The sequence below is a fragment of the Pelobates fuscus genome, chromosome 3, assembly GCF_036172605.1.
Source record: "Pelobates fuscus isolate aPelFus1 chromosome 3, aPelFus1.pri, whole genome shotgun sequence".
Classification (NCBI taxonomy): Eukaryota; Metazoa; Chordata; class Amphibia; order Anura; family Pelobatidae; genus Pelobates; species Pelobates fuscus.
In genome coordinates, this window is record NC_086319.1 from 251,519,420 (window position 1) to 251,544,124 (window position 24,705).

A 24,705-nucleotide genomic window follows, 5' to 3' on the forward strand; every position below is an offset into this window, starting at 1 on the left:
GTTTAGGGGAGAGTGCTCCCTTGCTCACCCACCAGCCAGCCATCCCGCCCGGTGACCGGCTGGATTAACCCTCAGTGAAACATAGCAGTTTCAGTGAACAGCTACAGGGTTAAAACTAGAGGGACCTGGCACCCAGACCACTTCAATTAGCTGATGTGATCTGGGTGTCTGTAGTGGTCCTTTAAGTGTGTGTGTATCTACATGCAGTGGCGTACATACCGCGGTCACAGGGGTCGCAGAGTAAGCGCGGAGGGGAGGCCCACGGATCACTTTTCGCACCGGGGCACCATGGCTCGTGTGTACGCCAATGTGGGTGGCGATCCTATGGATAGTCCATGATATTCCCCTCACTCGACAACAGGGCAAAAAACGCACCCTGCAGGAGGTGACTTAAGCCTTCCATTGCCGAACGTGTGGGATGTGCCAGAAGGCAGAGAAGTTATGTAATCACCCTAAATCCCTTTTATGAGTAATGCCCATAAAAAGAGAACACATACGGCAGGTGGCAGGTGCGATTGAAGGTTCCTAATACTTATGCCTTTCAAATACCCCAAATAATTCTCTGAGGAGTCATGTTTATCTAATATCATGTTTCACAAATAAAGCAAAAACTGGTTATCTGTCTTTGCCACTGGAATGGAATGACTCCAGTTCTTCAAACTGTAGTGAAGTAATCCTGCAATTCCAGTATACTAGTGCAGCCATCAAATTGTTACATAATTCCAGGAAAGCAGATTGAGGTGGATTTTATGGGGTTACATTTTCTTTCAGTCTGTATTAAACAATCATCCCTCCCCGCTCCGTGTCTCCTCCCTCTGTCTGCTCTCCTCTTACCTTCTGTTCCCTCTACCTCATTAGCATACTGTGTCTGCCGCTGCACTGGATCTCACCGTGGCTTCCTTTCTTCATTGACAGATCTTTTCTATATTATATCTCCCTATCAGTAATTTCTCACAGTCTCTCATTTCGTTTCCCCTCCGTCTCTCCCTCTATATCCCCCATTCGTTCTCCTGTCTCTCAGTGTCTCTCAGCCCTCGCTGGTATCTGTGTCACACTGCAGTATGGAGGATGTAGATGGCCAGAGCCCAGGCAGAGCACAGCAAATGACAGGTCAGTAAGGCTACATTCTATATTCTCTCCATCTGTTCGTTCCATAGATCTACCTGTGCTATATATATATTTATCCCTTTCTCCAGCCTTACCTGCATTCCCACCTTTATGTTGTCTATGAAGCTCTCCTTCTGGGAATGTAAGAATTCTTTAAATCTGTGTCATTTACTTAATAATCACAGAACTCTAGTCAGCAGCCAATGTATAGCAATTACACTGTAGGTATTGACCAAAATAGGTGTAATTAATGAGGAGACACGGTCCTTATGTCAAGTGGGTCATGTGATCACAAGGCTTCATAACTAACTGGGCATTAATACACAGACACTGTGACACAGAGCTGCAAATCTTCTCTATAGCATCTGTAACCCTTTACTGCATAGCCATCCAATGATATGTATGTGCATGATTGCAGGCAGGCAGCAGGCTTCACATTACTGTAGTGTTTTTATAGGAAGGTACGTAACAACCAGCAACTATTTGTATCTCCTTAATGTATTATTAGAGTAGAAGAATAGTTTGACAAATTCATGTGAACACAGTGATTAGAATGAATGCAATTGGTTTATTGATCTCCCATTGCCTGTAAATGGCTTGTGGACTTAATTGACCTATCATTTAGACACATTAGTCTGTAGTACATAAAGACATCAGAGGGGTTATTTACTAAGCAGGGTATCGTGGAGAACTTGGGATACCATACTTTAGGCCACAAAATTGAGGCATTCTACAAGCCATCAATATTTCTAGTACACTAGTGAATAGGCCTCCTATATCTCCAAACAGAATTTTTGTGATCGGGTATTTCTCCCATATTTAGTTTGTATTATTTTGTTGTACCCATGATCTTCATAAAGGGGCTTGTTCACTAATTACATTGAATTGTATCAAATTGGAAACTGATTTCCAGATTTAAGGTAGTGCTCACCTTGTACCTTGGTGGATCCTGGATGCTTTGTAGGCAATTTACCTTGCATTATTTTTTTTTTTTATTATTTTTTTTAAAGTGGCCAAAGTGGATCAGAACAAATTGTTATGCTGGTATTAAATATTGCTTTTCAAATGCTTATTGGGCCACTGTCACTTCATATTTAAATTAGGTTCTGGGTAGTCTGTGTCTGCTAAATCTGAGCCAAATAGCTGATTACCTAAATGCAATTAAATTGGGTTAACACTAGATAATTTTGAGTTACATTCTGAAATTTCAGTTCACAATGTTTGAAGACATTTGAACTCAGAAATATACATCCCTGCTGCTACCTGTGAGAGCTGATTACTGAACCTCTGATTTTTTTTTAACTGTGGCATACAGGCAGGCATACAGTTTTCAGTCCATGTTTGCTATTTCAGCATTCTATGGGATTATTTAATAAATGCACACATCTAGACTGTCCAATTCATTGCCCGTATCTATGTTCTGTGTTCTAAATGTCCGCTATTCATGAAGTACAAGTGAGGTTAATAAATCAGCAGCAGGGTCTTTTTCCTTATCTTCTCTCGTGTGTTCGAAGTAAGTGGCGTAAAAAACAAAAACACAAGCAATATCAGCTAGAAATACAGTTCAAAAGAATCTTCCAGTTCCCCTGGCACTGATCATGTCTTGTGACATCGTCCACAAATGTGAGAGTATAAAAGATGTATGTCTCCCTTCTTACTCTTCTGCGGGGTGTTAACATGCAAGCTGAGAAATCACCTTGGATGGTGTTTGCAAAAAATGCCAAGGATGCCCATACACAAAGCTGAATCTCTCTTGGATCAATAGAAATGCCCTGAGTTTGCTTAGCAGCCATACCCAGCTTAAACATATTGTCCTTTTATATCAGTATGCTCCCATATGTTGTTTTACATGCATGGATTACCTTGGCTTTCCAATTAAAGGAACACTCCAAGCACCATAACCACTACAGTGCGCTGTATTGGTTAGAGTGCCATGAGTGTCCTGGTGTCCCCCCTTGTAAGTAGTCAAAGCGTTTTAGAACAGTTTCACTTCTTACCTGTGGTTCATTAGGCACCGTTCTCCTCTACCACTACTTCAGACAGAGAGCCAGAAGCTCTAAGCTAAACTCTGTGGTGCAGGTTTTAGCTCATTGAGTGAGAGCAATCATTTGACACTCTCAGCCAGTGAGCAGGACTGAGAGCACTGCAGAGCTTAATACAAGAGAGTTAATGTACGGGCCTTCTTATGCGCTTCCAACTCTCCAACGTTATAAGTGGAGGTAAGGAATAGCGCTCATCAGACCCCAGGTAAGAAGTCAAACTGTTCTAAAATGGCTTGACTACTTACTATGGGGGAGTATAAACTGTTCTAAAATGGCTTGATTTCTGACATCTTAACCACTACAGTGAGCTGCAGTGATTGTGGTGCTTGAAGTATTCCTTTAATGATAAGTCCATACTTTTGTTTCTGGGAATATTTCCTTGCAGTCCACAGAAGGAGACACAATACAAATCCTTGAAGGCAGAATAGGTACCTAAGATCGGGATTCTACAGTATTGGGGATCGTTGGGATATATTTATACACAATCTGAGGGGTTCAATGTGAACTTTGCAATGTACTAGCTGATGCTGAGTTATGCATTTGCTGGTATTTTCACACATTATGTTTGTTGACATTACTTGACATTAACGCCTACATCTCCACGACACCGACTAAGAGGGGGCCTTTCCATTTGAATGCCAATTTTGCAGGGATTTAAACTCTTGTATTTACTTTATTCTGTTATACTTGACTAAGGCCCTTTGGCGGAAATGTATATTTTACTTCTGTTGCCGTTATAAATAAACACTCATTTGTGTGCCTATCCTGTTGAACCTGCAGATTTATATTGCTATTAAATTTCCTCATAGTCTTTGTCTTTACCGCTTTCATTCAAAGTCATTTCCATCGATTAACCATAATTACTGTAAGAAGTTTTTAATATATATTGGTTCAGTTACCCTCCAACTTGAGATCACAACTGCAGGTGTTGCTCTTTCATTGAAATTTGCTTTCAGCATTAACTTTTTTAATTCTCTTATTATCCTTAAAGGTCTTTGTCATATCACCTGTCACCCTTATCTCCTATGAACTATAGAAATCTCTATATATTTTAAACTTTTTGAGATAGTTGTCGTACAGGGTACAGTAACAACCATTTATGCTCTTCAGGGCTGTCAGATCCCTAGACATTGGTGAGGCATCACAACAATAGCAAGGTAGGGGTCCCCCTTAGCTGTTCCAAGTAACCTCTATGCCTACCACTCCCAGGCAGGGTGGGGTCTCTATTAAGAACAGTACACTCTGCAATCTCTGCGACACACAGTGTGCTTGCTACTAGTATCAGTACCAATACCAATAAAGTGTCATTCCCTGCATTAATTCAAATTGAACTAATGTTCTTTTACCAAGAATAGAACAAGAATAGATAAAATAAGAAGTATTACCTGTGTGACATATACATGTTATAACGCTTGCCTATCCTTCCTTCTAAGCCTTTACAAAGCTTAAAGGGACACTATAGTCACCTGAACAACTTTAGCTTAATGAAGCAGTTTTGGTGTATAGATCATGCCCCTGCAGCCTCACTGCTCAATCCTCTGCCATTTAGGAGTTAAATCCCTTTGTTTATGAACCCTAGTCACACCTCCCTGCATGTGACTTGCACAGCCTTCCATAAACACTTCCTGCAAAGAGAGCCCTATTTAGGCTTTCTTTATTGCAAGTTCTGTTTAATTCAGATTTTCTTAACCCCTGCTATGTTAATAGCTTGCTAGACCCTGCAAGAACCTCTTGTATGTGATTAAAGTTAAATTTAGAGATTGAGATACAATTATTTAAGGTAAATTACATCTGTTTGAAAGTGAAACCAGTTGGTTTTTTTTCATGCAGGCTCTGTCAATCATAGCCAGGGGAGGTGTGGCTAGGGCTGCATAAACAGAAACAAAGTGATTTAACTCCTAAATGACAGCGAATTGAGCAGTGAAATTGCAGGAGAAGGATCTATACCATGGGTCGTCAACCTGGTCCCTACCGCCCACTAGTGGGCATTTCAGGATTCCAAGTGGGCGGTAGCGATTTTTTAATTTTGAGAGATTGGGTGAGCGGGTTGGGCGCGAGCCGGCGGTACCCCTGTGACCGGGTACCACCATCACCACCTGTGGCCCTGGCCCACGCGGCAAACCGCCGGGGCCGCATGTGGAGGGGTCCATCGGATGGCCCATGCTGTCAGGGCCACCCAATGGATGTGGATTGTGAAGAGGCCCGTTCAGCGCTGGGAGCTTTACAGCGCGACTGGGCCCCCTGTGATTACATCATCTCTGCTGGGAGGAAGTGATTCCCCGGTCACTCCTCCCAGCATTCAGAGAGCCCGCGCGGGAGGAAGGAGGAGGAGGGAGTGGGAACTCTGACTCCCATCCACCTGAACCACCACTGGACTCCAGGGAAAGTCACCTTCCTGCACTAAAGGTAGGAAACAGGAGGGTGACTTAAATATAATGTGTGTTTGTTTGTGTATGTGTCTTTGTATGTATGTCTTGTGTATGTATGTATGTGTCTTATGTATGTGTGTCTTTGTATGTGTGTGTGTGTCTGTATATATCTGTGTATGTATGTGTGCCTTGTATTTGTATGTATGTGTTGTGTGTGTTTGTATGTCTTGTGTGTGTGTGTCTGTCTGTATGTATGTGTCTGTATGTATGTGTGTCTTTGTATGTGTCGTGTGTGTGTGTGTCTGTCTGTATATATGTGTGCATGTATGTGTGTCTTGTATTTGTATGTATGTGTTGTGTGTATGTGTCTTTGAATGTATGTGTGTCTGTCTGTATGTGTGTATGTGTCTTTGTATGTATGTCTTATGTGTGTGTCTTTGTATGTGTGTGTCTGTATGCATGTCTTGTGTGTGTGTGTATGTGTCTGTATGTGTGCCTGTCTGTATGTCTGTATGTATGTGTGTGCCTGTCTGTCTGTATGTATGTGTGTCTTGTGTGTGTGTGTGTGTGTGTGTCTGTATGTATGTATGTGTGCCTGTCTGTTATAGTGGGCTATAGTAAGTAATAGTAAGTGGGATACCTAGCTCAGCCTTCCTACTGGGCATTGCTATAAGGAAGGTTAAAAAATAAAAAGGGGGAAAAAAGTGGGGAGGGGAATTGAGGAGGGAGAGGAGGGGAGCTGACGCACAGATGAGAAATCATATTATCCGCAAATAGAGAAGTCGTCTGAATATCACCGAAAGAGGAGACCTTCGTTTGTTCCTTACGAAAATCGAACCAGATATCAAATATTTAGTCTCGCAGCATCAACCTCAAGGATCTCATTAATCACTAGTAAAGGTAATTTCAATTTACTTTATTGTTTTCTTATTAAACTTTATAAAGTTAAAAACATTATAAACATGCATTAAGTAGAAATAAAAAGATAAATGTACATTTATTTTTTTTAAAACACCCTCCTTTCTAAAATATATTCCGCACTTGCGCGAAAACTGGTGGGCGGTAAGGAAATTTTTTCAACCAAAAAGATGCATTAGTGGGCGGGAGGTAGAAAAAGGTTGACTACCACTGATCTATACACTAAAACTGCTTTATTTAGCTAAAGTAATTGAGGTGACTATAGTGTTCAGTAGTGCATCCTCCCTATTGTCTGACCTTGCATAAACACAGCAAGCATAAAATTATGTTTTAGTATGATTTTCACAGGCAGCACTTTAATAGACTAGCAGATGTGATATATAGTTATGTATGTACTAGTCTAGGTGTACAGTAATTTTCAAGTTGGCTATTTTCATGCGTGATAATATAATATGATATAGGGTAGGATGATGGAGAGTATTCAGAATTCTGGGATTGCAATAATATGAAGCAATGGACTATTCCACAGTCTTTTGCTTTTATACTTTTACCCAAAGGCACATATTAGATAGGGCATTACAAGAATAGGTATACACAGTCCATCACTACAGAGAAGTTAGCCTTGCTAAATAATTCATGCAATAAATATAACTTCTATTACAGCTCAGATAATAATTAATATTTTCCAATACCAAAGTAGATATGTTTTGACTAAGTAGCAATTAGATCGCACAAATCATTGCCTTAGAGTGAAAATGTAAAAATGTAGATCTGATGCAAGAGACTGTTATGTTCATCTAACAAGAAGTTTGGAGGCATCTCTTTTAGAAAATCCAACAGGTCACTTTGTTTCACCGTCTCATGCTTATTTAGATAAGTACCCATACTTACTTTAATGACTATATTCAACTACATACAGCTTCTACTTTCATATTGGACTAAGAAGATGATTATTTTTTATATTTAGTTCACATTAAGGCTATACATGTCTTCAAACATCTCTCTAATGGTTGTAAGAACTCATTGGGAGTGGTTGTGGTGTGATTCATTAGTAGAACATTATAGAACATTTTAGTGATTATGTTGATAAAGAAGTTTTCATGTACATATCATGCCCCTGCTGTCTCACTTCCCAATTTTCTGTCATTCAGGAGTTAAATCCCTTTGTTTATGCCCCTTTGATGAGCTGAAAGGCAAAACGTGCATCAGGGGAAACACTGCTCATATCGAACTACATCCGTTCACATGTCAACCAGGACATGTCACTAACTATCTATCGAGTGGTCAAGTTGTGACCCTTACAATACTCACTGTACAGCAGTAAAGTGTAACTTTGGTCAAGACTCCTTTGATAGTAAACTTTGGTGGGAGGTGTATCTATATCTATCATTATAGGGATAGCATTTTCTTAAGGGGTACCCTCGAAGGCTTTAAAGGATCATACTTTACATAGATGCATCGGGTCTTAATATACACTCTCGTCCCTTTTATACTAGAGTGAGAACACGTACACCACAAATGCTTTTTTGATACATTGTTGCATGATATATTGCAACACTATCACTCTTACATTAATGCTAGCTACTAACTACCTGTTACTATATTTTACCTGTCATACTGAATGAGCTCTTTGATATATAGAGGTGGTTACCTCTCAATATTTTTTATATCAGTATTGTGTTTTGTTTTCTCTATTTGCTGGTTAGGCAGTCTATACTAATCTGTGAAGTTATCTGTAATTTAAACACAGTTTCCATTCCTAAACACAGAGTGTTCAGTTTATAATTTCTTTTTTTATAAATTATAAACTGAACACTCTGTGTTTAATACTTGATTCCACTAGTTGTTAGAGGAATCTTAGCAGGTGCATAGCCATAAAATATAGGTTTAAAGTCCTCTTAAGACACAAAATTCTGCTTATTCTTCAGAGCTCCGCCATAGTGCAACCAGTGAGCATGGCTGTCAGACTCCACCACTACTTAGTGGAAGATTTTAATACAACTAGGTGTTATATAGGATTCCTGCAGGAATGCGAGACTGCATTATCTCTTAATTATAAACATTAGCAAGACATGCGGAAACAAGGACCATCCTGCTGGTCAGGCTGTAATGAGAAGAAAACAGCTGGATTTGGAGTACTATTTAAACTAAATGATTTTTATATTCAACAAACAGAAGTTATTATTCCAGATCACTTGATGGGGATAAAAGTGATGCATTAAAACTGTAAATGACTTCTTGTTATATATACATGGTCACTAAGGTGAGTTGAAGGACAGATGTATTAAATATCCTAAGGCAGAGTTGAAATCCAGTCCCGATGAGCTGATAAACTGCAATACATCAAATTCCTAATATTACATTATTATTATTATTATTATTATTATTATTATTATTATTATTATTATTATTATTGAAAGTAGAGAGGAGAAGACGAATTATTAACTTAGCCCTAAAGATGTATTTTGCAGACAAGGAAACACTAATACTTGAAAGTGAATTTGAACAATCATTTGAAGAATGTTACATTACATACAGAGAGATATATTTGGACAGGTAGTAATGAGAACATGGCTTGGTTAACATTACAAGCACCTGTAGGCACATCATTCTCAATTCCCCCCAAACCCCTACTCTGCACACACAAAAAAAACGTAATTGTTTAAATATAATAAAAATGGTGTATACAGACACAGAGTGCATGTATATGTCACGGCACGGCCCGAGCCCTGCAGATGGCAAGGCATGGCCACCCCTTTAAGAATCCCAAACAGGTTCTCTGCCATGATATCCACTAGGGGGCTTCAGTTTCTGTTTGCATTTTTCTGCTTCCTGACCCCTTGCCTGGATTGACCCCTTGAGGACGCAGGACGGTTCAGGACCGTCATCGGCATTTTTCCCTTGCCGACCGACGACGGTCCTGAACCGTCCTAAATTTAAAATGTACTTACCCGATCGCCGTCGTTCCCCCGGCGGCGATCGGCGGTGCTCCCAGTGTGGGGAGACTGCCTGCAGCCCAGACAGTCTCCCCATGGCGGTTTAGGACCCCTGGGGCCATGTGATCGCCCAACAGGGTGACCACATGGTCACAATAGGTGTCCTAGTCTCTGCCTGCAGGGGGACTGTCTGTGCTGACAGGCAGTCTCCCTGCATGTGTAAAATAAAAAAAAAATTAAAGTTATAGTTAATAAAAAAAAAAATATTATTATATATGTGTATATATATGATATATAGACATATATTATACCTATATAATATATGTCTATATATCATATATATAATGTCATGCTAAGTGTATTTTTATATTAATATGTACATATATTAATATAAAAATACACGTATAATTAATTTACACACGTATATATATAATATATATAATAACTATATATATTGTATACATATATTATTATAAAATACGAATAATAAATAATTTAAATTAAATTAAAAAAATTAAAAATAATAATAAAAAATAAAAAAAATTATATATCTATACGAAATTTATTCTAACTGTATTTTGATATTAATATATATATATTTATATCAAAATACACTTAGAATGAAATTGTATATATATCTGTGTATATATAAATAAATAAAAAGAATGCAAACTATTCATATGTCGATATACAAAATTACATAAATAATTATATAAATATACACGTAGATTTCAAATATATAAATATGCATATATATTTAAATTCTATGTGCGTATTTATGTAATATTTTTACATAATTAAGTTATTTTATTGATTGCAATTTAAGGGACCTGCCTGCCAACCCAGGCCGAAAGTCCAGAGAATTTAATTTGCTATCACTGTATTTTACCCTGTAACGTTCTACGACACCCTAAAACCTGTACATGGGGGGTACTGTTTTACTCGGGAGACTTCGCTGAACACAAATATTAGTGATTCAAAACAGTAAAACATATCACAGCGATGATATTGTCAGTGAAAGTGACTTTTTTTGCATTTTTCACACACAAACAGCACTTTTACTGATGATATAATTGTTGTGATACATTTTCCAGTTTTGAAACACTGATATATGTGTTCAGCAAAGTCTCCTGAGTAGAACAGGACCCCCAATGTACAGGTTTTATAGCGTTTTTGAAAGTTACAGGGTCAAATATATGGGTCAAATATTTTTACATTGAAAATGGCCAGGTTGGTTATGTTGCCTTTGAGAGCGTATGGTAGCCCAGGAATAAGAATTACCCCATGATGGCATACCATTTGCAAAAGAAGACAACCCAAGGTATTGCAAATGGGGTATGTCCAGTCTTTTTTAGTAACCACTTAGTCACAAACACTGGCCAAAATTAGCGTTCAATTTAGTTTTTTACTTTTTTCACACACAAACAAATATGAACGCTAACTTTGGCCAGTGTTTGCGACTAAGTGGTTACTAAAAAAGTCTGGACATACCCCATATTGAATACCCTGGGTTGTCTACTTTTAAAAAAATATGTACATGTGGGGTATGCAATTTATGACAGATAATAATGTTACAATGTCACTATTGATACATTTTAAAAATGTATGTTTTGAAACCGCAATATCCTACTTGTACTTCTAGCCAGGGGTGTATCCTGGTTTTGTGCTGCCCTAGGCAGGACAAAACTCAGGCGCCCCCCTCACCCCCCCCCCCCCCCCCCCCGCCACCCCCACCCAACCCTTCCCCCGCCTTCTAAATACACACACACTGACAGATACGCATCCATTAGCTAACTGTTAGCTAATGGATGCGTATCTGTCAGTGTGTGTGTGTGAGTGTATGAGTGTGTGTGTGTGAGTGTGTCTGTTAGTGAGTGTGAGTGTGTCTGTTAGTGAGTGTGTCTGTTAGTGAGTGTGTCTGTTAGTGTGTGTGTCTGTTAGTGTGTGTATGTCAGTGTGTGTGAGTGTCTGTTAGTGAGTGTGTCTGTTAGCTGCTAACAGACACACTCACACACTCACTAACAGACACACTCACACACACTGACATACACACACTAACAGACACACACAGTCAGACACACACACACACTCTAACAGACACACTCTCACACACACACTCTAACAGACAAACAGACACACTCACACTCACTAACAGACACACACTAACAGACACACTCACACACACTAACAGACACACTCACACACACTAACAGACACACACAGTCAGACACACTCACACACACTCTCACACTCACTAACAGACACACACACACACACTAACAGACACACTCACTAACAGACACACTCACACACACTAACAGACACACACAGTCAGACACACTCACACACACTAACAGACACACACACACACACACTAACAGACACACACACTAACAGACACACTCACTAACAGACACACTCACACACACTAACAGACACACACACTAACAGACACACTCACTAACAGACACACTCACACACACTAACAGACACACACAGTCAGACACACTCACACACACTAACAGACACACACACACTAACAGACACACACACACTAACAGACACACACACACACACACACTAACAGACACACACACACACACACTAACAGACACACTCACTAACAGACACACTCACTCACATTAACTCATTTTTTTTTTAATTTACCCCCCCAGCCTCCTTACCTTTGGGAATGCTGGGGGGGTTCTCCCTCTCCCTGGGGTCTAGTGGGGCTGCCGGTCGGGCTGCTGGGCTGGTTGCTGGGCGGGCGGCTGGCGAGGGAGCACTTCCTCTGAGCTGTCTGCTCAGCTCCCTCGCGCGCCGCAGAGTGAGGCTGGGAGGCGGAGCCGGGATATGACGTCATATTCCGGCTCCCAGCCTCACTCTGCGGCGCGCGAGGGAGCTGAGCAGACAGCTCAGAGGAAGTGCTCCCTCGCCAGCCGCCCGCCCGCCCAGCAACCAGCCCAGCAGCCACCAGCCCAGGATGTCTGTTAGCCGCAAGGCTAACAAGGCACTTGCCCTGGGCGTTTGGGGGCGGCTTTTTTTGCCGCCCCCTGGAAAATGCCGCCCAAGGCAAATGCCTTGTTTGCCTCGCAGCAAATACGCCCCTGCTTCTAGCCCTATAACATGCAAAAAAATAGCAAAAAGCATGTAAACACTGGGTATTTTTGAACTCAGGACAACATTTTGAATCTATTTAGCAGTTTTTTTCATTCGCTTTTGTAGATGAGTAAAAGATTTTTCACATAAAATTCAAAAAACGTGTATTTTTTTCAATTTTTCATCATATTTTTTCATTTTTTAAAAATTAAATTACATGAGATTATATAAATAATGGTATGTAAAGAAAGCCCCTTTTGTCCTGAAAAAAACAATATATAATTTGTATAGGAACAGTAAATGAGAGAGCGGAAAATTACAGCTAAACACAAACACCACAAAAGTGTCAAAAAGATGCCTGGTCGCAAATGTACAACATCGCAAAAAAAGTCCAGTCCTTAAGGGGTTAAGCAGCACTGATCCACCTGCAACCCTTTTCCAATTAAGGTCAGCTGCATCTAATTAGCAGGCTGTAAAAGCCAGCCCTGCCTGAAACCTAGCATCTGGTCATTATTGCCTGTTTGGTGTTTCCTGTTGGATCTTTGCTTCACTGCTGACTGACTTCCTGGACTCTGACCTCTGCCTGCTTTACCGACTACGTTACTCCGCTGCCAGCCCTGACGTCTGCTTCTCGTCTGACCCTGCCTTTGGATTACCCCTTTATCTGTACTGTGTTTTTAGAATTTTGTCTTCTCCTTGTGCCATCTCCTGCAACTGGGCTCCAACTCCTGGTAAACTGTTCCATAAGTCCCCAGGGTACTGTTACAGTCTGTGTGTGTGTGTGTGTGTGTGTGTGTGTGTGTGTGTGTGTGTGTGTGTGTGTGTGCTTGGGTGTGTAAATCCATATGTATATGAGTGTATTGTGTGTGTTTGTAACCAAGGGAGAGCTGGCAAATTATGGCCCGGGGGAAAAACAACTTAGTGACATATTGTGCAATTTTATCAACCCACCCATTAGCATCAGCGAAAGACAGAAGTACACAAACAAAATAGATGTGTTGATAGACATACAAGATAACTGAAGATAAAGAATTAAAGTGCTATGCAGCCCAGGGAGAATTAGCTATGCCCACTTAACACTTCAAAATCAATAAGTGAGATCTCCCCAACCAGGTAAGCATTTAGTAAAATGAGTTCTAATGCATTTTCCAGCAAGGGAATTCTATTAATCCAATATATGTATAAACCTTGAATACTCTTATATCATGCCAATGAGCAGTAAATACATAAACTAGGTATACAGTATACGTATATATCTATATAGTGATATATACGTATACTGTATACCTAGTTTATGTATTTACACAATATATATTGTGTGTGTTTATGTAATATTTTTACATAATTAGGTAATTTTATTATTTACAATTTGCGGGACCTGCCTGACAACCCAGGCCAAAAGTCCAACGAATTTAATTTGCTAGCACTATAAGTAAACCTGTAACTTTCCAAGATATCATAAAACCTGTACATGTGGGGGGGTACTGTTTTACTCGGGAGACTTTGCTGAACACAAATATTAGTGTTTCAAAACAGTAAAATGTATTACAACGATGATATCGTCAGTGAAAGTTACTTTTTTGCATTTTTCACACACAAATGGCACTTAAACTGACAATATAATTGTTGTGATACATTTTACTGTTTTGAAACACTAATTTGTGTTCAGCGAAGTCTCCCGAGTATAACAGTACCCCTCATTTACAAGTTTTATGGTGGTTTTCAAAAGTTAGAGTCAAATATAAGGCTTGCTTTTCAGTTCACAAATATTAACGCTAACTTTGGCCAGCGTTTGTGACCAAGTGGCTACTAGAAAAGACTGGACATACCTCATTTGCAATAACTTGGGTTGTCTACTATTGCAAATGGTTTGCCATGATGGGGGTAATTCTCATTCCTGGGTTCCGGTCTCAAAGGCAACGTAACCAATCTGGTGAATTGCAATGTGAAAAAACTGAAAAATGTAACTATTGGACTAACAGAATTTTTTTTTAATGACAAGTTTTAGGGAGAACCTCCCTTTCTCAGGTCTGAAGCATTTCTGAGCAAGACGACACATAGAATTCAAAGTTGAGTTGTGAAACAGGGGTTAAAGCGGCATGAGTGCAGATAAGACACAGGATGTGACTAGGAACACAGGTTCAATATTTTCTACTATCGTTAATATCTCCTATGATGCCATTATAGGCATCTTATGCAAACATTGACCTATACTTAAGATGGATCCTTGGTTAAACTTTAGAAAAAGTAAAAATCTAAAAAAAGTCTTTGCTCTCTCTAGATTTACCTCCTCAGATACCCCTAACCAGACTTGAAATACCAGTGTTGAGAATTTTAGATGTGGAGGTACCTGCTGCCTCACGTGCAAGTTCCTCGGCCACAAAGCCACTCAATTTAACTCTACTTTAGGTGAAGGTGAATATATGATAAACCATAGGATAGACTGCAACTCCTCTTTGCTAGTTTATCTTTTAACTTGCACTTGTCGCCTCCACTATGTGGGACAGATCATAATAACTTTGAAAAACAGATTCAGGGAACAAAGGTTGGCCATCTTACATAAAGATCAAAAATCACCAGTGGCAGGCTAATTTCAAAATGTTCATGATAGTGACCCCTGCACCTATCAATTATTGGGATAGAGCTAATCCCCAAAATAAATGATGTAGCCAGGAGAAAAAGAATACTTCATGCTACAGAAACAAAATGGATTTTTAAACTAGATACATGGCCGAAATGAAGAATTGGATTAAAGCATGAGGGTTTCTATATTGTATTCTTGACTTTGATGTGGTTAGCGATTGCAGCTTTAGTGTATCTTACAGTAACCTATGAAGTTAAGCACAAGTGCAAAAGTTGATAGTCCGTACGAGTGGTCAAATAAATGGCCTACTAGCTATTATTAGTACTATTTGTATTAATTGACCGCTTATACAGAATATTTGGTATATGTATATTAACCACATCATTTATTAATTTAAAGTGTTTTTTTTTTATTTTATTTTTTTTTTGGGGGGGGGGGGGGGGGGTTATATACAGTTCTTTGATATATATACCACTTGTTGTTTAATTGTGGTAGAGGTCTTCTGATACAGACCATTTTCATGTTCTATGCAGCTTGAGAAATTGAATTACATTTTATGGAAATTAAATATGTGAATTACTTCCCCCCCCCCCCCCCACCCACACACACTTATTTTTCTCCCTCCCCAAGGGTATAAATGCTGTATTGAATGCATTGTACAACTTAGTCTTGATAAAGTCCCTGAAGAGGACGAAACGCATAGACTGGCTATTTGATACCAGAACGTTTGACACCGCTCCTTTAGGGCAGTCGCGGCCTTGTTTGAAGATAACGGCTGCAGCACACCATGAGATTTCGGCTGTTTGTGCTCCCCAGGCATACACCTCCTGTACGGTATAGTGTTTTTTATATTTTTTCAGCAGTGATATATACCATATACTGGGTAGTAAAGTAGGAAAAAGGAAGCTTGAGGAACACTCGTGTTGGGGTTAACCCAGGGACTAAAGAAGTACTGAAAGAAAAGAGAAAAATGTGTGTCCTAAATAGTTAAAATGTAACTTTTAATAATATACTAAAATCTAATGTGAGTGTCCTAAATAGGAATAATAAACTAAGGTGTTCTCATATCCTAGTTGGTAACTTGTCAAAATAGGAAAATATGTGGAGGAACCCTGTAAACTTTAAATAAATAGTAATACAGGGCTGAGATCCTATTTGGAAATCTTATCTGGTGGTATCTGCCCAAATTCGTTTAGCAGTCCACAATGGCTAGTGATTAACACTACCTCCAGAAATGTGTGTACATAGTAATACACCAAAAGTAAAACTATTTGGTGTACAGTAAAAAAGATAATGAACTAAGGTATATACAAAGCAGTAGACTTGTTGATAACTAAAGTATATACAAAAAAAATAAGAAGTCCTGAACACAAATCGTAAAGAATGGTAAACTAATTATGACTAAAATGTATATGATCGTTGGAAGGTTCTGTTCAAAAAGTTTTCAGACCCCTTTGCCTGATAATGTGAGCAAAACAAAGTTTTGCAATCCACAGGTACTAAATAGAATAGCACTTACTATGCAGATATAAGGTGAATATCTCAGTATAGTAATATAAACAAGTCTATAGTTAGAATACAATGTAGCACAACTGTAGCGGCTAGAAAAGAAATATTTAAACGTGCTTCCCTGATAATGTGCAACAATGTGTTTGGCCTAACTTATGAATTAATATTCACGTTTCTTTTCTCTTACATCACCATTTGTTAGTGGCTGTTATGTGGTGGCTCAGTAACTATGCGGCAGTACATTTATTACAGGACATTTGTACTGCTGCATCTAGAATCGAATCAGCGAGTTAGCAAGTTTCTACTCATCTCTCATTGTGATTTATGGTAAGCCCCATATAAATATGCATCACCCTCTACGGTGTATGATGGGGCTCCACATCGAGTAGAACTATTAATTGTGTTTTTCAGAGCGAGTACCAACATTTTCAAGCATGTTGGAATCGAGAATATGTCTAATAGTGGAGTGATAAGCATTTGGTGAACTAACAGTGGGACAACTTTTATGAGTACACCTATCATAAGATACATATGTAGCCATGTCCATGCAATAATCTACAAGTCATTTATATCCTTTTTATGTTTTATGGTTTTTTTTTTTCTTCTTTCACCATAACTTATTGATAACTATGTGATAATAAAGTGCGACAACTATGGAGCACACATACATATGCATAGCCATACTTGGGATCAAACCTACGAGTCGGCAATTTATTTTTATTATTATTTTATTCATCTTGCATTATGACCCATGGCAAGGCTCTTTATAGGCACATGCCTCTGATTTCCACCACATATGTAATAACATTTCCCTATTACGGGTAAAATTATTTAGATGAAGAATTTAAGTTCAAGAATTCTCTTCAGCACTTATAGTAAAAACACATGGAAGTTTGCTACACAATACATGCAATCCTATCTCTCCTTTCGGGAATGAAAAAATGAATGTCCATCATAGACACGTGTTGCTGATAGTTTGTAAAGATGGGATATATTTCACCTCTTTACCTATATCACTCCTTATTAAAATAACAAGGCTTCACATGATAATTCTTAAGTGTGGACATGGCTTGAACAATAGCCTTCTAATCACTTGGACTGATCATTAAGGGTTAAAATTCCTGTCTTTTAGGGTTAACTTCGGCCAACCTATTACGTCATCGACCAGCATGATTTTATTGGCTAACAAGACTGTTTCTCATTGGGGTACTGGGCTATCTATACCCTTATTTGATATTCAGTCACCTTTACACAGTATGTCTTTTACAGTTTGGAATTGATATTTATCGGTCGGTCCCCACAGCAATAGCAGTTTTACATATTTTTCTATCCAGAGGCTGTATTTTGTGCTTTCTGTAGCAGTGCTCGTATTAGCTTATAACCATATACATAGCGTTCTGGCAGATATATTCTATGCAAATTGCAAAACACTCGTTTTGCACATAGCATTCGATAAAGGTCTCTGCTAACTTTTATACAGGACTTTTTACCTACGTTTATAGTTGCCAGTTCTTTTTTTGATACCGCTTTACCTGGGAAGCTTGTTTAAATATCTTTCATTTCTAGCCGCTACAGTTGTGCTACATTGTATGCTAACTATAGACTTGTTTATATTACTATACTGAGATATTCACCTTTATATTGTATCAGGGCTGCCATCAGAAATTTTGGGGCCCCTGACAAAGCACAAAGTCTGGGCCGCTCCCTCCCGGGCCCACCCACGCCCTACCTAGTCCGCTGACATTCAGGGCCGGATTAACATAGGGGCTGATGGAGCTGCAGCTCCAGGCCCAGGCCCATGGCCCATTGATTTAAAAAATTTTTTTTTTTTTTACTTTTTTTTTTTTTCACACACTACTCTTAGGGATTCCACCTGGCTTTTATTTTATTGGCACAGCCAGTATTTGAGGCTGCCTTACCGTGCCGGTATTGCAGTGATACCGGCAATACAAATGCTGATATTTTTCTGAGTATAAACAGAGATTACTCTGCAATACCAGCACTGGCCAGTAGGGGTCACTGTGTGTGTGGAGAGAGGCAGGGATAGGAAGTCCCAGCATATCCCTCCCTGCCTATCTCTACTCACTGATCCGCAGGGGAGCAGCTACAGAGCAACTCTCACCCTGCAGAGACAGTCTACAGCTCAGCGAAGTAAGGGATGGGGGGAAAGGCTGCAAGGAGACATGGGGGCACTGAGACACTATGGGACATTGGGAGACATTATGACACAGACACATAGGGACACAGTATCCCCATTTCTCCCAACCAGTGTCCCTGGTGTCTCAGTGCCCCCAGTCTGTCAGTGTCTCACTGTCCCCATGTTTCCTAGTGCCTCCATGTGCCTCAAGTGTCTCAATGTCCCCATGTCCCCCAGCCAGTGTCTCTAGTGTCTGTGTCCCCATGTCTTCAAGTGTCCCCTATTTTCCCAGTGTCCCCATGTGTCCCAGCCAGTGTCCCTTAGTCTCCCAGTGTCACTGGTGTCTCCGTGTCCCCAGGTCTCCCGTCTTCCTAGTGTCCTAGTGACATGGGGACCCTGGTATACATGGGGACATAGGCACATGGGAATACTGGAGGACACAGGGAGGCATGGGGCATTGAGACACTGTGATACATAGGGACACTGTGATACATAGGGTCACTGCAAGACTTAGGGACACGACACTAGGGGACACTGGGAGACATGGGGCACTGAGACTCTGATACATAGGAACACTGAGACCTGGAGTAATTGACACATGGGGGTACTGAGTCATGAGGGCACTGGGAGACATGGGGGCACTGGGAGGAATCCATCTATACAGCAGAATCAAACTAGGTAGTTTTTGGTGATTTTACAGCATTTTCTCTTATGTCACTCCTTGTGATTTACATCATGTGATGTCACCCATACATATTTAATTATGCAAATTAGTAAGGCCGGTATGTTTTTCCAAGAAAGTTGGCAACCCTAACTACTTTTCACATACTCTTACTTAAGTATGGAAATTTAAGAGGGATGTTTGGGAACAAAACTTGTGTGGACTGGCTGACAATGAATATAGTTAAAGGGACACTAGAGTCACCATAACTGCAGCTTATTGAATTTGTTCTGGTGAATAGAATCATTACCGTCAGGCTTTTTGCTGTAAACACTGACTTTTCAGAGAGAATGCAGTGTTTACATTACAGCCTAGTGATAACTTCACTGGCCACTCCTTAGATGGCTTAGATCCTTCCTGGGTCATGGCTGCCTAAAATGCACCCAAACATTCAGTATCTCCTCCCTCTGCATGCAGACACTGAACTTTCCTCATAGGGATTTATTGATTCAATTCATCTCTATGAGGAGATGCTGATTGGCCAGGGCTGTGTTTGAATCATGCTGGCTCTGCCCCTGATCTGCCTCTTTGTCAGTCTCAGCCAATCCTATGGGGAAGCACTGGGATTGGATCAGACCACCACTTCTAATGATGTCAGCAGACTGCTTGTTTTTCTGAGTCTAACAGCATGCAGAGTTACAGCTTCAGGCTTGAATACAGTAGGATTTTGCTATATTTATGGAGGCATGATGGGCCCAGGGGGGGGGGCTAGATGGTGGTGTTAACACTATAGGGTCAGGAATTCATGTTTGTGTTCCTGACCCTATAGTGATCCTTTAAGGTAATGCTGACTTTGGTCTCTATAACACTGTGGCATGTGCCCTTTTTTCTACACTCACTACATACAGCTTTTCTCTGTCCCAGACAATATACCAGGAGCTTCTGCCTGCTAGTAAGAAGGTAAGGAGACAAGTGGACCAGCAAGTGCTAGGGGACAGTCCTTAGAAAGCGTTGAGCGAGCGCATCAATAGATCCATTTATGCCAAGCTCAGGGTGCTGTCTGCATAGTATGCCCTTACTTGGCCAGCTGCATGATTGGCAGGCAGCCTGACATGCATTCATGCCAGGCTGGCCTTCTAATTCTTTGGGCAGACATGTCCTCTTTTTGGGCATGTTCGCCCCTTTTGGCAGGTTACGTGATTTGTGTCAGTGGCACACCCTTTTACCATGCCCATTGACTTCCTGCTTGACTGGACACTGCTGTTAGGGGTTATGGATTTACTTGAAAGATGAAAACATAAATTAGAGAGATTAGCATAGGGTATGTGTTTTCTTATAGCTGCTGTTTTCTTTCGCTCCACCACCATGTCCATCAGATACAAGATGCTTGGGAGTGTTTGTGTTTTTGGTCGATATGATTCTGTAATTAGGCCCGTCATAATTGGCAGCACCAGGCCCACTGGGCTCTTAATCTGGCCCTGCTGACATTGATGCAGGACTGAATGTGGTGTGTATAGTGGAAGTGAATTAAAATGTGTATAATGGATGTAGTGTTTGTGTGTATTAGATACTGTTTGTGCAGTGAATGCAGAGTGTGTGTTTGTGTAGTGGATGCAGTGTGCATAGTGAACGCAGAGTGTGTTTGAGTAGTGGATGTAGTGTGTGTACGGTGATGTAGTGTGTGTTTGTGTAGTGGATGTAGTGTTTGTATGTACTAGATGAAATGTGTTTAGTGGATGCAGTGTCTGTAGTGTGTGTGTATTAGACGCAGTGTCTGTGTATAGTGAATGCAGAGTGTTTCAATTTGTGGTGGATGTAGTGTGTGTACTGTGAATACAGGATGTTTGTGTAGTGGATGCTGTGTGTACAGTTAATGCAGAGTGTGTGTCAGTATAGTGAATCCAGAGTGTGTGTTAGGGTGTAGTGAATGCAGAGTGTGTGTTAGGGTGTAGTGAATGCAGAGTGTGTCAGTGTAATGAATGCAGGGTGTGTGTTAATGTGTAGTGAATGCAGGGTGTGTGTTAATGTGTAGTGAATGCAGGGTGTGTTAATGTGTAGTGAATGCAGAGTGTGTGTTAATGTGTAGTGAATGCAGAGTGTGTGTTAATGTGTAGTGAATGCAGAGTGTGTGTTAATGTGTAGTGAATGCAGAGTGTGTGTTAATGTGTAGTGAATGCAGAGTGTGTGTTAGTGTGTAGCGGATGCAGAGTGTGTTAGTGTAGTGAATGCAGAGTGTTAATGTGTAGCGAATGTCAGTATAGGGCATGCAGTGAGTGTGTTAGTGTGTAGTGTATGCAGAGTGCATGTTAGTGAATGCAGTGTGTATTGTATTAGTGTATTTGTGTATGCAGTGTGTGTGTTGGTGTATGCAGAGTGTGTGTTGTGTTGGTGTATGCAGAGTGTGTGTTGTGTTGGTGTATGCAGAGTGTGTGTTGTGTTGGTGTATGCAGAGTGTGTGTTGTGTTGGTGTATGCAGAGTGTGTGTTGGTGTATGCAGAGTGTGTGTTGGTGTATGCAGAGTGTGTGTGTTGTGTTGGTGTATGCAGAGTGTGTGTGTTGTGTCAGTGTATGCAGAGTGTGTGTGTTGTGTCAGTGTATGCAGAGTGTGTGTCTGCTTTTTTTTTCCTGTGTAATCTAATTGCAGTTGCCTGCTTGCCAGCTTCTGTGTCAGGCTCACAGTGGATACTGTGCCCACTTGCCCAGTGCCACCACTCATATCTGGTGTCACAATAGCTTGCATTTAAAAACAAAACAATTTTTTTCACTGTTATAGATTGAATAGCAGTTAGTTGTCTTCAAGCGGGTGTGTCAGGCCTACAGCGTGTACTCTGCCAACCTCTGCCACTCATATCTGGTCTTACAGCAGCTTGCACGCATAGTACAACTAACCCAAAAAAAAATGACAGGCAGAGGCAGGCCACCCAGCAGGGGCCATCGTGGTCCTGGTGCTGTGATTCCCTTTTGCCCTAGAATAATTCCCAGTTTTCAGAGGCCACGTACCCTGAACTTGAAAAGTTCTGAGGACATAGTTGACTGACTAACACAGGACACCCAATCTTCTACAGCTTCTGCTTGGAACCTTGACGCACCATCCTCCTCCAGCTTAGCTCGGGCACGTCTAAAGATACCACTCACCCGCCTGCCGCCACCACCAACACTAGCGCTTCACTTGGTATGTCAGAGGAGATATTCACACATCCGTTTGAAGAAATGAGTGATGCGCAACCATTATTGCCAGAGGATGTAGATAACAGGGATATGTCTCAGGCAGGCAGCATTACACACATGGACGTACAGTGTGATGATGATGATAATGTTGTACCCGCTGCTGCTTCCTTTGCTGAGTTGTCAGAACAGGGGGAAAGCAAGAAGAACGGGGAAAGTTCAGATGGGGAGACAGAGAGGAGGAGGAGGAGACGAGTTGGAAGCAGGGGGAGGTCGTCGCAAGGAGCTAGTGGCACAGTCAGACAGCATGCATCGGCACCCGGGGTCAGCCCGACAGCACGCCAATCAACGAATGCTGTCCACCACCAGAATGCCGTCATTGCAGAGCTCAGCAGTGTGGCATTTTTTTTGTGTGTCTGCCTCTGACAACAGCGATGCCATTTGCAACCTGTGCCAAAAGAAACTGAGTCGTGGGAAGTCCAACACCCACCTAGGTACAGCTGCTTTGCGGAGGCACATGATCGCACATCACAAACGCCTATGGGATCAACACATGAGTACAAGCAGCACACAAACTCAAAGCCGCCATCCTCCTCCTGGTCCAGCATCTTCAGCCACGTCAACCACTGCTGTCCTCCTTGCCCCCTCTCAACCATCCGCCACTCCGTCTCTCGCCTTGAGCAGTTTCCGCTCATCTGCCCACAGTCAGGTGTCTGTCAAGGACATGTTTGAGCGTAAGAAGCCAATGTCAGAAAGTCACCCCCTTGCCCAGCGTCTGACAGCTGGCTTGTCCAAACTATTGTCCCGCCAGCTTTTACCATACAAGCTGGTGGAGTCTGAGGCGTTCAAAAAATGTGCAGCTATTAGGACACCGCAGTGGAAGGTACCCGGACGAAATTTGTTTGCACAAACGACAATCCCCAACCTGTTCTCGATTGTGCAAAAGGAAGTAATGGCATGTCTGGCACACAGTGTTGGGGCAAGGGTCCATCTGACCACTGATACCTGGTCTGCAAAGCATGGTCAGGGCAGGTATATCACCTACACTGCGCATTGGGTAAACCTGCTGACGGCTGCCAAGCATGGAATGCGTGGCTCTGCAGAGGAGTTGGTGACACCGCCACGACTTGCAGGCAGGCCTGCTGCCACCTCCTCTACTCCTCCTACTCCATCCTCTTCCAGAACCTCCTCGGCTGAGTCCTCTTCTGCTGTTGCATCTTGCTCCACATCAACGGCGCTCCCCAGGTACTATTCCACATCCCGGATACGGCAGTGTCACGCCGTCTTGGGTTTGACTTGCTTGAAAGCAGAGAGTCACACCGGACAAGCACTCCTGTCCGCCCTGGACGCACAGGTGGAAAAGTGGCTGACTCCGCAGCAACTGGATATTGGCAAAGTGGTTTCTGACAACGGGAAAAATTTGTTGGCGGCATTGAAGTTGGGCAAGTTGACACATGTACCGTGCATGGCACATGTGTGTAATCTGATCATACAACGCTTTGTGCATAAGTACACAGGCTTTCAGGCATTCCTACACGGCCATGGCGCACTTTGCAGATATCCAGCGGCGAAACAACATGCCAGTGAGGCGCTTGATTTGCGACAGCCCGACACGTTGGAATTCAACACTCCTCCGCCTGCTCCAACAAGAAAAAGCCGTTAATGAATATTTGTATGACCGGGGTGCTAGGACAGCCTCTGGGGAGCTGGGAACTTTTTTGCCACGTTACTGGACGCTCATGCGCAATGCCTGTAGGCTCATGCGTCCTTTTGAGGAGGTGACAAACCTAGTCAGTCGCAACGAAGGCACCATCAGCGACATCATACCATTTGTTTTCTTCCTGGAGCGTGCCCTGCGAAGAGTGCTGGATCAGGCCGTAGATGAGCGTGAAGAGGAAGAGGAAGAGTTGTGGTCACCATCACCACCAGAAACAGCCTTATCAGCATCGCTTGCTGGACCTGTGGCAACGCTGGATTGTGAGGAAGAGGAGTCAGAGGAGGAATGTGGCTTTGAAGAGGAGGAGGAAGACCAACCACAACAGGCATCTCAGGGTGCTCGTTGTCACCTATCTGGTACCCGTGGTGTTGTACGTGACTGGGGGGAAGAACATACCTTCATCACTGAGGAGGAGGAACGGGAAATGAGTAGCTCGGCATCCAACCTTGTGCAAATGGGGT

General features: G+C 41.6%; 1 protein-coding gene across 3 annotated transcripts in view; it reads left to right on the plus strand.

The window, feature by feature from the left end:
* Window positions 1-833: 833 nt before the first annotated feature.
* CCDC136 (coiled-coil domain containing 136) overlaps window positions 834-24,705 on the plus strand; it is an 80,036-nt gene continuing 56,164 nt past the window's right edge. For all 3 annotated transcript variants that reach the window (XM_063448327.1, XM_063448329.1, XM_063448326.1), the window contains exon 1: window positions 834-1,110. In XM_063448327.1, coding sequence (XP_063304397.1) covers window positions 1,062-1,110 — 49 coding nt within the window. In that variant the 5' untranslated portion in view covers window positions 834-1,061. The remainder of the gene's footprint in view (window positions 1,111-24,705) is intronic.